The sequence below is a fragment of the Callithrix jacchus genome, chromosome 5 (genome assembly GCF_049354715.1).
Source record: "Callithrix jacchus isolate 240 chromosome 5, calJac240_pri, whole genome shotgun sequence".
In the NCBI taxonomy this organism is placed as follows: Eukaryota; Metazoa; Chordata; class Mammalia; order Primates; family Cebidae; genus Callithrix; species Callithrix jacchus.
Window position 1 is genome coordinate 83,577,236 of NC_133506.1, and position 13,122 is coordinate 83,590,357.

The following is a 13,122-nucleotide window of genomic DNA, read 5'->3' on the forward strand; positions in this document are numbered from 1 at the left end:
GCCAAGTATATTATACTCTGCAATATTAACTGTGATTCTCTTACAACAGAGCGAATTCAATGCATACAGTCAGGAAGTCATTGCTGTCCTTGGGGAAATTGATTTTATGCTTGAAAATCTTCCTGAATGGATTACTGCTAAACCAGTTAAGAAGAACCTGCTCACCATGCTGGATGAGGCCTATCTTCAGCCACAGCCTCTAGGAGTTGTGCTGATAATCGGAGCTTGGAACTACCCCTTTGTTCTCACCATTCAGCCACTGATAGGAGCCATTGCTGCAGGTCTGGTGCCAGCTTATGTCTATATACCTTTTTAGGGAGGCTTGTTTTCTCATATTCATTGTAAATTAAGGATAGTGACTAAATACATTTACTTTGGTCGTTTGCCTTTGTTTACACCACCAGTATATTGAGAATTCATACGTATCATACATAGTTCTAAATGGACTGCTAAGGAGATTTGTGTGGCTATTTTTTGAAGCACATGGGGAGTGAACCTGTGAGAGTATAAAGGCATCTGGATCAACAGGCCCCGCAATTTGGAGTCAGGCATCCATATCTAATGTGGTTTCAGTTGCTGGCTCTGGCTTTCGATGAACCATTTGATTCTGTCTGACCTGTTTCTTCATTCAGACAAAGACTATGAGAGTAATGTTAGTTTGGGTATACAGCAAATGCCAGATTAATTTCTCACTTTGCAGGATCCAGATAGAGAGCTGTATGTTGAAATGGCTCGTTTGCCCAATAATTCCAGGGCAGAGAGGAACATCTAAGGGGAAGATGGGAGAAAAGTGATAGAAAGCTGGAGGAGTGGAAAAGGCTGATGGGACCCATTGTCAGTGACCTGAAGATGATGACAGCTAAGGAGTTAAGCCTTTGAAGAGAAAGTGAGATGAGCTCTTATGTTCATTATGAGGATGTGCAGCATTGAGAGCTGCAGAAATAACTGGGAGCACCTAGCCTGTACTTCCCATGAAATACCATTTTGGTAAGTATTAAAGTTAAGTCTTAGATGATACTGTTCTACTTTTTACTTTGTTTAGGAAATGCTGTGATTATCAAGCCTTCTGAACTGAGTGAAAATACAGCCACAATCTTGGCTAAGCTTCTGCCTCAGTATTTAGACCAGGTAAGAATCTCTTGAACCATCTTCAACGTATGTGTTTGTTGTGGGAACACACATTTGATTTTCTTGCTATTGCATGTCATTGCTGGCCAGGGACCAGATTGCAGTTTCCTTAAGCCTTCAACAATTGGCTTAGTAAAAGGAGTTAAGTTCCAAAATAAACTATATGGACTCACCCAGCTGTTAGGGTTACATAATATATGTAGGCCCATGTCTTCATGGGTATGTACTACTGCTATTGACAGATTCTGTTTGATATTTGGATTAATCCTTGTTTGAGCTAACATGATTTCAGGTGTTTTCATTTAATGGATTATTTAACAAGGGACTGGTACTGTGCTGGGTGCTAGCATATTTCTGTTACTAACAATCTCATTTGTTCTAACAATGTAACTTTCTATGATTATGTAAGAGTACCTTTTTTTTTTTTGAGGTGGAATCTTGCTTTGTCACCGAGGCTGTAGTGCTATGGTGCGATCTCAGCTCACTGCAACCTCCATCTCCTGGGTTCAAGCAATTCTTCTGCTTCAGCCTCCCAAGTAGGTGGGATTACAGAGGTGTGCCACCATGCCTGGCTAGTTTTTGTATTTTTGGTAGAGACAGCGTTTTACCATGTTGGCCAGGCTGGTCTCAAGCTCCTGACCTCAGGTGATCCGCCTACCTTGGCCTCCCAAAGTGCTGGCATTATAGGTGTGAGCCACCACGCCCAGCCTATAAGAGTAGTTCTGCTTTCAAAAGACATGTCTGTGGCATGAAAACATGCCACACACACACAAAAAAGTGCCCTCCTGAACTAGAGGGTGGATCCTCATGCTGACTTAACATGCTGGCATTTAAGAATATCAAGAACTGAATAAAGAAAATGATCTGCTCAATTGCGGGGTAGTTCATCTGTCTGAGTCAGAGGTTCTTACGGCCTCCTAGGGAGGAAGTTATGATGCCACTGTGAAATTGGCACTGCTGAGTTTTACATGCAGTTGCTGCAGGGAGGAGTCTTCATTTAGCTTTCATTGAAAGATAAAACTATCTTACCTGTGTTCTATATATCAATGTGTAATGGCCTTGAGGCCAGTTCTGGTTCTTGGAATGATACAGTTCTCTTTGTTGTCTTATCACTGTTCCAGCAGCCCACAGAATCATTTTGTTCAAATAGCTGTGATGATTCAATCAAGAAATGAAATGGCAGACAGCGAGATGTCAAGGATTGAATAGGACTTAGAACCGGAAGATAGAGGTTGAAGGTCCTGCTTTGCCCCTGACCGGGGGTAAATTCTTTAATAGCTGACTCTGTCCAGATAAGGAGGATAATAATGCCCTACCAGCTGCAGTTAACTTGTTAGGGGATCAATAATATATGCTATGTAAATTAAGCCATAGAAAAGTTTGAGCTTGAAACATTTGTTGGGCAGCTGAACTATGAAGTGAATGAAACTAGCCTTGCAGAGCAGGAGATCAAGTGAGAACATGAGGGCCGCAAGCCAGTTTTTACTTCACACTTAGACCTTAAAATCTTGAATACCTCTCTGTCTTCTTTGCTTGCCATCTGTTCTCTTACTTTTCATGCTGTTATTGTTGCAGTGCATAGATGGGCTCAGTCCACAGAAGCTACATGAATTCTCCCAGTAACAGATGAGGAAATTGAGGCTCAGGGATGTTCAGTAGCTTGCCTGAGGTCACATAAGCTAGTGAGTGACAGAGCCCACATTCAAACCAGATATGCTTCAAAAGCAAGTGCTCTCAGCTACTGTGGTGTATATCCACCATTCATTCAGTGTAGCATGGGCTAAGCCCACTCTGTTGGGCTTAACATTCAGACTAAGACATGCAGCCAGGACTTGTCCTGTGGGAGCCACTCTTCACCAGAGTCACTTATGCACACACCCTCATCTCATGCATTTTCCCTGGTCAAATTCAACCATTTGTTCTTCTTAGTGCCTTCGTTGCTGAGCTCATGTAGAATAACATTGGAGTCTCCAGGTTGGTTCTATGTGGGTTCATGCTTCCCAGATGCCAGTGAACTGTGTGTTCTCCTCTGGTCCTTGGTCAGCTCCCTCTCCCATCCCTCACAGGGACTGGTCTTCACACTCTCCAGGTTTCATTGAATGTTACATGTTTATGTTGAAGAGATTGCTGATGTTGGACATTAGGATTAATTTGGCAGTGCAAGAGTTTGTGTTTCTCTTTCTTTGAGGACCTCTATATTGTTATTAATGGTGGTGTTGAGGAAACCACAGAGCTCCTGAAGCAGCGATTTGACCACATTCTCTATACGGGAAACACTACAGTCGGGAAAATTGTCATGGAAGCTGCTGCCAAGCATCTGACCCCTGTGACTCTTGAACTGGGAGGGAAAAGTCCATGTTATATTGACAAAGACTGTGACCTGGACATTGTTTGCAGGTGAGTCTAGCTCTCTGATTTTCTGAGGTTTTCCCAGCACAGTGGAGACTTTTCCTGACAATGTTACTCTTTGCACTTGAACCCCATACCTTATGGCTCCAAGATATATCATTAAGCTTCGGTGGTTGATGTCCTCGAGATTAACAGGAGTCTTTCACAGTATCTTGACGCCACTGTCAAAAATGGTGAGCTGTAAGTCCTGACATCATGTGGTTGTCCTTAGGAATTTTGAAAAAGTTATTTCTATTCTCAAGATAACAGCTAGATCTGGCAAGAAATTTTAATGTTCTTCTGGCCAGTGATCCATGAAGTATGTATTCCAAAGTATTGTTGTGTGCCTAATAAAATCTTTATTTATTTATTATTGCATTTTAGGTTTTGGGGTACATGTGAAGAACATGCAAGATTGTTGCATAGGTTCATATATGGCAGTGTGATTTGCTGCCTTCCTCCCCATCACCTATATCTGGCATTTCTCCCCATGCTATCTCTCCCCAACTCCCACCCCCCGCTGTCCCTCCCCTATTACCCCCGACAGACCCCAGTGTGTGATGCTCCCCTCCTTGTGTCCATGTGTTCTCCCATCTATGAGTGAGAACACACAGTGTTTGATTTTCTGTTCTGTATCAGTTTGCTGAGAATGATACTATCCAGATTCATCCATGTCCCTACAAAGGATGTGAACTCATCGTTTTTTATGGCTGCATAGTATTCCATGGTGTATATGTGCCACATTTTCCCTGTCCAGTCTATCATCTATGGGCATTTGGGTTGGTTCCAGGTCTTTGCTATTGTAAACAGTGATGCAATGAACATTCGTGTGCATGTGTCCTTATAGTAGAACGATTTATAGTCCTTTGGATATATACCCAGTAATGGGATTGCTGGGTCAAATGGAATTTCTATTTCTAAGGCCTTGAGGAATTGCCACACTGTCTTCCACAATGGTTGAACTAATTTACACTCCCACCAACAGTGTAAAGTGTTCCTGTTTCTCCACATCCTCTCCAGCATGTTTTCTCCAGATTTTTTAATGATCGCCATTCTAACTGGCCTGAGATGGTATCTCAAATGTGGTTTTGATTTGCATTTCTCTAATGACCAGTGATGATGAGCATTTTTTCATGTTTGTTGGCCTCATGTATGTCTTCTTTTGTAAAGTGTCTGTTCATATTATTCGCCCACTTTTGAATGGGCTCGTTTGTTTTTTTCTTGTAAATCTGTTTTAATTCTTTCTAAATTCTGGATATCAGCCCTTTGGCAGATGGGTAAACAGCAAAAATTTTTTCCCATTCTGTTGGTTGCCGATTCACTCTGATGACTGTTTCTTTTGCTGTGCAGAAGCTGTGGAGTTTGGTTAGGTTCTATTTGTCTATTTTGGCTTTTGTTGCCAATGCTTTTGGTATTTTGGTCATGAATCCTTGCCTACTCCTATGTCCTGAATGGCTTTGCCTAGATTTTCTTCTAGGGTTTTTATGGTGTTATGCCTTATGTTTAAGCCTTTAATCCATCTGGAGTTAATTTTAGTGTAAGGTGTCAGGAAGGGGTCCAGTTTCTGCTTTCTGCACATGGCTAGCCAGTTTTCCCAACACCATTTATTAAACAGGGAATCCTTTCCCCGTTGCTTGTTTTTGTCAGGTTTGTCAAAGATCAGATGGTTGTAGATATGTGGTGTTGCCTCCGAGGCCTCTGTTCTGTTCCATTGGTCTATATCTCTGTTTTGGTGCCAGTAGCATGCTGTTTTGATTACTGTAGCTTTGTAGTATAGTTTGAAGTCAGGTAGAGTGATGCCTCCCACTGTGTTCTTTTTGCTTAGAATTGACTTGGCTATGCAGGCTCTCTTTTGGCTCCATACGAAGTTTAAGGTGGTTTTTTCCAGTTCTGTGAAGGAGGTCATTGGTAGCCTGATGGGGATAGCGTTGAATCTGTAAGTTACTTTGGGCAGTATGGCCATTTTCACGATATTGATTCTTCCTAACCATGAGCATGGAATGTTTCTCCATCTGTTTGTGTCCTCTCTTATTTCGTTGAGCAGTGGTTTGTAGTTTGCCTTGAAGAGGTCCTTTAAATCCTTTGTCAGTTGTATTCCTAGGTATTTTATTCTTTTTGTAGCAATTGTGATTGGCAGTTTGTTCTTGATTTGGCTCTCTTTAGGTCTGTTATTGTTGTATAGGAATGCTTGTGCTTTTTGCACATTGATTTTGTATCCTGAGACTTTGCTGAAGTTGTTTATCAGTTTCAGGAGATTTTGGGCTGAGACGATGGGGTCTTCTAAATATACCACTGTGTCGTCTGCAAATAGAGACAATTTGACTTCCTCCTTTCCTATTTGAATACCCTTTATTTCTTTTTCCTGCCTGATTGCTCCGGCTAGAACTTCCAATACTATATTAAATAGGAGTGATGAGAGAGGGCATCCTTGTCTAGTGCCAGATTACAAAGGGAATGCTTCCAGTTTTTGCCCATTCAGTATGATATTGGCTGTTGGTCTGTTGTAAATAGCTTTTATTATTTTGAGGTATGTTCCATCAATACCTAGTTTATTGAGGGTTTTTAGCATAAAGGGCTGTTGAATTTTGTCAAAGGCCTTCTCTGCATCAATTGAGATAATCATGTGGTTTTTTTCTTTGGTTCTGTTTCTGTTTATAGACTTGCATATGTTGAACCAGCCTTGCATCCCCAGGATGAAGCCTACTTGATCATCGTGGAGCTTTTTGATTTGCTGTTACACTCGGTTTGCCAGTATTTAATTGAAGATTTTTACATCTATGTTCATCATGGATATTGGCCTGAAGTTTTCTTTTCTTGCTGAGTCTCTGCCAGGTTTTGGTATCAGGATGATGTTGGTCTCATAAAATGATTTGGGAAGGATTCCCTCTTTTTGGATTGTTTGGAATAGTTTCAGAAGGAAGGGTACCAGGTCCTCTTTGTATGTCTGATAGAATTCAGCTGTGAACCCATCTGGACCTGGGCTTTTTTTGGTTGGTAAGCTATTAATTGCTGCCTCAACTTCTGCCCTTGTTAGTGGTCTATTCAGGGTTTCGACTTTTTCCTGGTTTAGACTTGGAAGGGTGCAAGTGTCCAGGAATTTATCCATTTCTTTCAGGTTTACTAGTTTATGTGCATAGAGTTGTTTGTAATAATCTCTGATGATGGTTTGTATTTCTGTGGAATCTGTGATGATATCCCCTTTATCATTTTTTATTGCATCTATTTGATTATTCTCTCTTTTCTTTTATCTGGCTAGTGGTCTGTCTATTTTGTTGATCTTTTAGAAAACCAGCTCCTGGATTTATTGATTTTTTGAAGGTTTTTTTTTTGTGTCTTTATCTCCTTCAGTTCTGCTCTGATCTTAGTTATTTCTTGTCTTCTGCTAGGTTTTGAGTTTTTTTGATCCTGCTCCTCTAGCTCTTTCAATTTTGATGATAGGGTGTCGATTTTAGATCTTTCCTTGCTTCTCATGTGGGCATTTATTGCTATAAATTTTCCTGCAGTCACTGCTTTAAATGTGTCCCAGAGATTCTGGTATGTTGTGTCTTCATTCTCGTTGGTTTCAAAGAACATCTTTATTTCTGCCTTCATTTCATTATTTATCCAGTCAACATTCAAGAGCCAGTTGTTCAGTTTCCATGAAGCTGTACGGGTCTGAGTCAGTTTCTGAATTCTGAGTTCTAACTTGGTTGCACTGTGGTCTGAGAGACTGTTTGTTATGATTTCCATTCTTTTGCATTTGCTGAGGAGTGATTTCCTTCCAATTATGTGGTCAATTTTAGAGTAGGTGTGAAGTGGTGCTGAGAAGAATGTGTATTCTGTGGATTTGGGGTGGAGGATTCTGTAAATGTCTATTAGGTTTGCTTCATCCAGGCTTGAGTTCAAGTCCTGGATATCCCTGTTAATTTTCTGTCTTGTTGATCTGTCTGTCTAATATTGACAATGGGGTGTTAAAGTCTCCCACTATTATTGTGTGGGAGTCTAGGTCTCTTTGTAAGTCATTAAGAACTTGCTTTATGTATCTGGGTGCCCCTGTATTGGGTGCGTATATGTTTAGGATTGATAGCCCTTCTTGTTGCATTGATCCTTTTACCATTATGTAATGTCCTTCTTTGTCTCTTTTGATCTTTGTTGCTTTAAAGTCTATTTTATCAGAGATGAGAACTGCAACTCCTGCTTTTTTTTTTTTTTGCTTGGTAAATCTTCCTCCGTCCCTTTATTTTGAGCCTTTGTGTATCCTTGCACGTGAGATTGGTTTCCTGGATACAGTACAACGATGGGTTTTGGCTTTTTATCCAATTTGCCAGTCTGTGTCTTTTGATTGGTGCGTTTAGCCCATTTATGTTTAGGGTTAATATTGTTATGTGTGAATTTGATCCTGCCATTTTGATGCTAGCTGGCTGTTTTGCCCATTAGTTGGTGCTGTTTCTTCATTGTGTCAGTGCTCTTTACCATTTGGTATGTTTTTGGAGTGGCTAGTACTGGTTGTTCCTTTCTATGTTTAGCGCTTCTTTCAGGAGTTCTTGTAAAGCAGGCCTGGTGGTGATGAAATCTCTGAATACTTGCTTGTTTGTAAAGGATTTTATTTCTCCTTCACTTATGAAGCTTAGTTTGGCTGGATATGAAATTCTAGGTTGAAAGTTCTTTTCTTTAAGGATGTTGAATATTGGCTCCCCCCCGCACTCTTCTGGCTTGTAGGGTTTCTCTGCTGAGAGATCTGCTTTGAGTCTGATGGGCTTCCCTTTGTGGGTAACCCAACCTTTCTCGCGGCCCTTAGCATTTTCTCCTTCATTGCAACCCTGGCAAATCTGATGATTATGGGCCTTGGGGTTGCTCTTCTTGAGGAATATCTTTGTGGTGTTCTCTGTATTTCCTGGACTTGAATATTGGCCTGCCTTGCTAGGTTGGGAAAGCTTTCCTGGATTATATCTGAAGAGTATTTTCCAGGTTGGATTCATTCTGTCCATCACATTCAGGTACACCTCTCAAACGTAGATTAGGTCTTTTCACATAGTCCCATATTTCTTAGAGACTTTGTTCATTCCTTTTTACCCTTTTTTCTCTAATCTTTCCTTCTCGTTTTATTTCATTGAGTTGATCTTAGACCTCTGATATCTTTTCTTCTGCTTGGTCAATTCGGCTATTGAAACTCATGTATGGTTCGCAAAGTTCTCGTATTGTGTTTTTCAGCTCCATCAATTCACTTATATTCCTCTGTAAATTGTTTATTCTTGTTAGCAGTTCATCAAATATTTTTTCAAGGTTTTTAGTTTCTTTGCATTGGGTTAGAACATGTTCTTCTAGCTCAGCGAAGTTTCTGATTACGCACCTTCTGAAGCCTGTTTCTGTCAATTCATCACACTCATTCTCCATCCAGCCTTGTTCCCTTGCTGGTGAGGAATTGTGATCCCTTTTAGGAGGAGAGGCGTTCTGGTTTTGGGTGTTTTCATCCTTTTTGTGCTGGTTTCTTCCCATCTTTGTGGATTTATCCACCTGTCATCTTTGTAGTTGCCGACTTTCAGATTGCGTCTCTGAGTGAACGTCCAGTTTGGTGATGATGAAGCTATTTCTGTCTGTTTCTTAGTTTTCCTTCTAACATTCAGGCCCCTCTGTTGTAGGAGTGCTGAGGTCCCCTCCAGGCCCTGCTTGCTTGGGGATCACCAGCAGCTGCAGAACAGTAAGGGTTGCTGCCAGTTTCTTCTGCTATCTTTGTCCCAGAAGGATACCTGCCCGATGTCAGTCTGAGCTCTCCTTTATGAGGTGACTCTTTGGATATACAGGGGTCAGGAAGCTGCTTGAGGAGACAGTCTGTCCTTTATATGAGCTCAAGTGCTGAGCCGTGAGCTCTGTTGTTCATTCAGAGCTGCTGGGCAGGTACATTTAAGTCTGCTGCAGCAGAACTCATAAACCGCCCCCCATTTTTTTTTCCCAGGCGCCCTGTCCCGGGGAGTTAGGGCTTTATTTATAAGTTTCTGTCATGCTGCTGCCTTTTTTCAGGGCTGCCCTCCCCAGGAAGGAGGCAGCCTAGTCACTGCCTGCAGAGGCTTTGCTGAGCTACTGTGGGCTCCACCCAGCTGCCATGTGATCTTCCCTGCAGTCCTGTTTATACGGGTATAGTTAGAACTGCCTCGGCAATGGTGGCCTACCTCTGTAATGGTGGGCTGCCTCGGCAGTGGTGGACTACCTCCGTAGTGGTGGACTGCCTCAGTAATGGTGGATGCCCCTCCCCCACAGAGCTGAACTGTCCTGGGTTCAGCTGTGCTTGCTGTGAAACTCTCAATCCGGAGCATTTCAGATTGCTGTTTTTTTGTGGGTATGGGACCAGCCGAGCCTGATCAGCTGGCTCCCTGCCTCAGACTCCTTTTTGTTCTGTTTTGTTTTGTTTTTTTCAGTTGAACGGGCGACTCTGTCTCCCAGGTGTTCCAGTCGCCTGTTGAAAAGGCACCAGGATCTGTGTGATTTCCCAGGCAGTAACCCACTGCGCCGGCTGAGATTCATGGCGCTTTTTTCGTCTGAGAATCTCCTGTTTCAGTCCCCTTTTTTATCAACTGAATGGGCAGCTCTGTCTCCCAGGAGCTGCAATCACCAGCTACAACGGCGCCCGGACCCGTGTATTTTGTGCAGAGACCCACCAGGCCGGGGCACTGGCCAAAACAGCTGCACCGGCCAAACCAGCTGCACTGGCAACCTGTGGGGCTCCTCTGCCTGGGAATCTCCTGGTCTGTGGGCAATAAAAATCCATCTGTAAATGCGGCGTCCACTCACCCTCAGCGCTTTCACTGGGAGCTGCAATTCTGAGCTGCTCCTAATCGGCCATCTTGGATTACATCCAATAAAATCTTTAAATTTCCATTTGAGAGGGTATTATGCTGATCTCTTAACTGAGATTCTTTGTTGACAAAACAGGTGTTCCTCATTAACTGCGAATAACATCTTACATCTGAAAATTATAAAATAAAAGGTTTCAGGTTCTCTCTGCTAAATCCGACTTCACTACTAAGAAGTGCCAACTGGTAGAACTGACTTTGTGTTCTGGATGGCATGGCTTTCTCTCCCTTCAGAGGTTCCAGGTCAGGGTTCCAGGTGGGCTTCATAAGTAGAAATCCAGTTGCCAAATCTGAAGCCCCCCAGTTAGTGAATGTTCAGGGCATGGATTTCTGCTCATGCATGGGAAAGATCTTCCCAAGTGGGGCAGGGGTCAACAAAGAGGAGGGTGGCCTTGGAGGCTGGCTGACATCCTGCTTTATACCTGAACATCTCACCAACAGAGCCAAAAGCCACAGCCAGGAGGGTCTGTACCAAACTCCTGTTATCCAGGACTTTCCTTTGGCTGGAGTGGGAGAGGGGAAGGCATGTTGGGAGGTTGCTTCTCCTCTTTTCCTGCAGCAGGCAATGGCTTCACTGTTTACCAAGTACTGTTTACCGTGAGCTGGCATGAGAAATTCCCCGCTACTTAAAATATTCTACCTCATTTGGAAGATACTTTCTAAGTTCCAACCAATTGAATTAGAAATAAGATTTTTATTTTTTATACAAATTGCCAGGTAAATATATGAATTTGTTTTAGTTGCAAAATATTCAAACAACACAATATAACAAATGGATGTTTGACTGAATTATTTGGCTGTTCTGGATTTTTTCCCCTCAGACGTATAACCTGGGGAAAATACATGAATTGTGGCCAAACGTGCATTGCCCCCGACTACATTCTCTGTGAAGCATCCCTCCAGAATCAAATTGTGCAGAAGATTAAAGAAACGGTGAAGGTTTGTATTCAACACATCAGATTCCACTGATTTTAATAAGATAAGGAGTCAAATTAACTATTCACAGAGCATCCCCATTAGTTTCTCTCTACAAAAATGTCACAAGCATATATGACTCAATGAACTTACTAGCTAATAAGAAAATGCTATAAGTACCTTTCATGAATATCTGCTAGGAGCAAGGTTGCATTGGTGTTAAATCTACTTAATCTGTCTAGTTGATTTGTTGATAATTAGTTGTGGCATATACTTTTTTTAAAAAAACTTAAATAATTGTGTGTCTGTGATTTAGAGAGAATGTTGCCAACCCTTTAGGTATAATCAGAGAGACCGTTTGGCATATTGGCCATTGCTGATGAAGGTTATCAGTTTTTGTGTATGTAGAGGGCTTGGGGTGGCCAGTAGTTTGGAGGAGTGACTTAATTAAAAACTACTTAGGGTGTACGCTTTATATAGTTATCAATCTCTCAGAGTGTTTAAAATAAATATCTGCAGTGAGGGAACCAAGAAAAGCTTCATGGTAGAGTCCTAAGCCAAGACTTAAAGAAAATGTAGGATTTAGGTTGGTAGAAAGAAATGGGGGCTGGATGCAGTGGCTGGACGCAGTGGTTCATGCCAGTAATCCCAGCATTTTGGAAGGCCTAGGCGGCAGATCACTTGAGATCTGAAGTTCAAGACCAGCCTGGCCAATATGGTGAAACCCTGTCTCTAGTAAAAATACAAAAAAAATTAACCGGAAGCATGAGAATCGCTTGAACCCTGGAGGCAAAGGTTGCAGTGAGCTAGGATCACACCACTGCACTCCAGCAGCCTGGGCGACAGAGCGAGACTCTGTCTTAAAAAACAGGAAGAAAAGAATGGGATGACCAGATGAGTAATGTGACTGAGTTCAGCAGTGGGTGAGGGTCATTAACCTCTCAGATGAAAGAAATTATTGGAGCAGCCACTGTTTACTCAACAGATGTTAATTGAGCACTGAAAGGAAGGATCAAAAACACCAAAGAGTAATGCATGTGATCTGAAAATGAAAATTGTTGGCCGGATACGGTGGCTTATGCCTATAATACTGGCACTTTGGGAGGCCGAGGGAGGTTGATTACTTGAGGTGAGGAGTTCAAGACCAGCCTGGCCAACATGGCAAACCCGGTCTCTACTAAAAGTAAAAAAATTAACCAGGCATGGTAGCACATGCCTATAATTCCAGCTGCTTGGGTGGCTGAGGCATGAGAATTGCTTGAACCTGGGAGGTGGAGGTTGCAGTGAGCCAAGATGATGCTACTGCACTCCAACCTGGGTAATGGAATGAGAGTCTGTCTCAAAAAATTTAAAAAAAAGAAAATAAAAATTGTTGCCAGTTGCAGTGGCTCACTCCTGTAATCCCAGCACTTTGGGAGGCTAACGTGGGAGGATCACTGGAGCCCAGGAGTTCAAAACCAGCCTGGTCAATATAACAAGACCCTGACTCTACCAAAAAAATAAAATGGTTAGCTGGGCATGGTGGCATATGCCGTAGTCCCAGCTACTCAGGAGGCCGAAGCCAGAAGGATCACTTGAGCCCAGTAGTTCAAGGCTGCAGTGAGCCATTATTGCACCACTGTGCTGCAGCCTGGGTGACAGCGCAAGACCCTGTCTCAACAAAAAAAGAAAAAAAAAAAGAAAAGAGAAAATTGGCTGGGCACAGTGGCTCACTCCTGTAATCCCAGCACTTTGGGAGGCTGAGGCAAGACAGATCGCTTAAGGCCAGGAGTTGAAGACCAGCTGGGCAATACAGCAAAATCCCATCTCTACAAGACGTACAAAAATTAGCTGGGTGTGGTAGTGTGCACCTGTGGACCAGGTC

The 13,122-nt window shown here is 42.5% G+C and overlaps 1 protein-coding gene across 43 annotated transcripts in view; it reads left to right on the forward strand.

The window, feature by feature from the left end:
* ALDH3A2 (aldehyde dehydrogenase 3 family member A2) overlaps positions 1-13,122 on the forward strand; it is a 178,016-nt gene that overhangs the window by 106,636 nt on the left and 58,258 nt on the right. For 38 of the 43 annotated variants that reach the window (XR_013535609.1, XR_013535615.1, XR_013535610.1 and 35 more), the window contains 4 exons: positions 50-281; positions 1,043-1,128; positions 3,317-3,525; positions 11,165-11,282. Coding sequence is in view for 33 of the 43 variants with exons in the window: in XM_054257014.2 (XP_054112989.2) it covers positions 50-281; positions 1,043-1,128; positions 3,317-3,525; positions 11,165-11,282 (645 nt within the window). In the remaining 10 variants the exon portion in view is untranslated. Of the gene's footprint in view, positions 1-49; positions 282-700; positions 988-1,042; positions 1,129-1,558; positions 1,665-3,316; positions 3,526-11,164; positions 11,283-13,122 lie in introns of all 43 variants that reach the window. The other 5 variants (XM_035303136.3, XM_078373183.1, XM_078373185.1 and 2 more) reach the window with 2 other exon arrangements.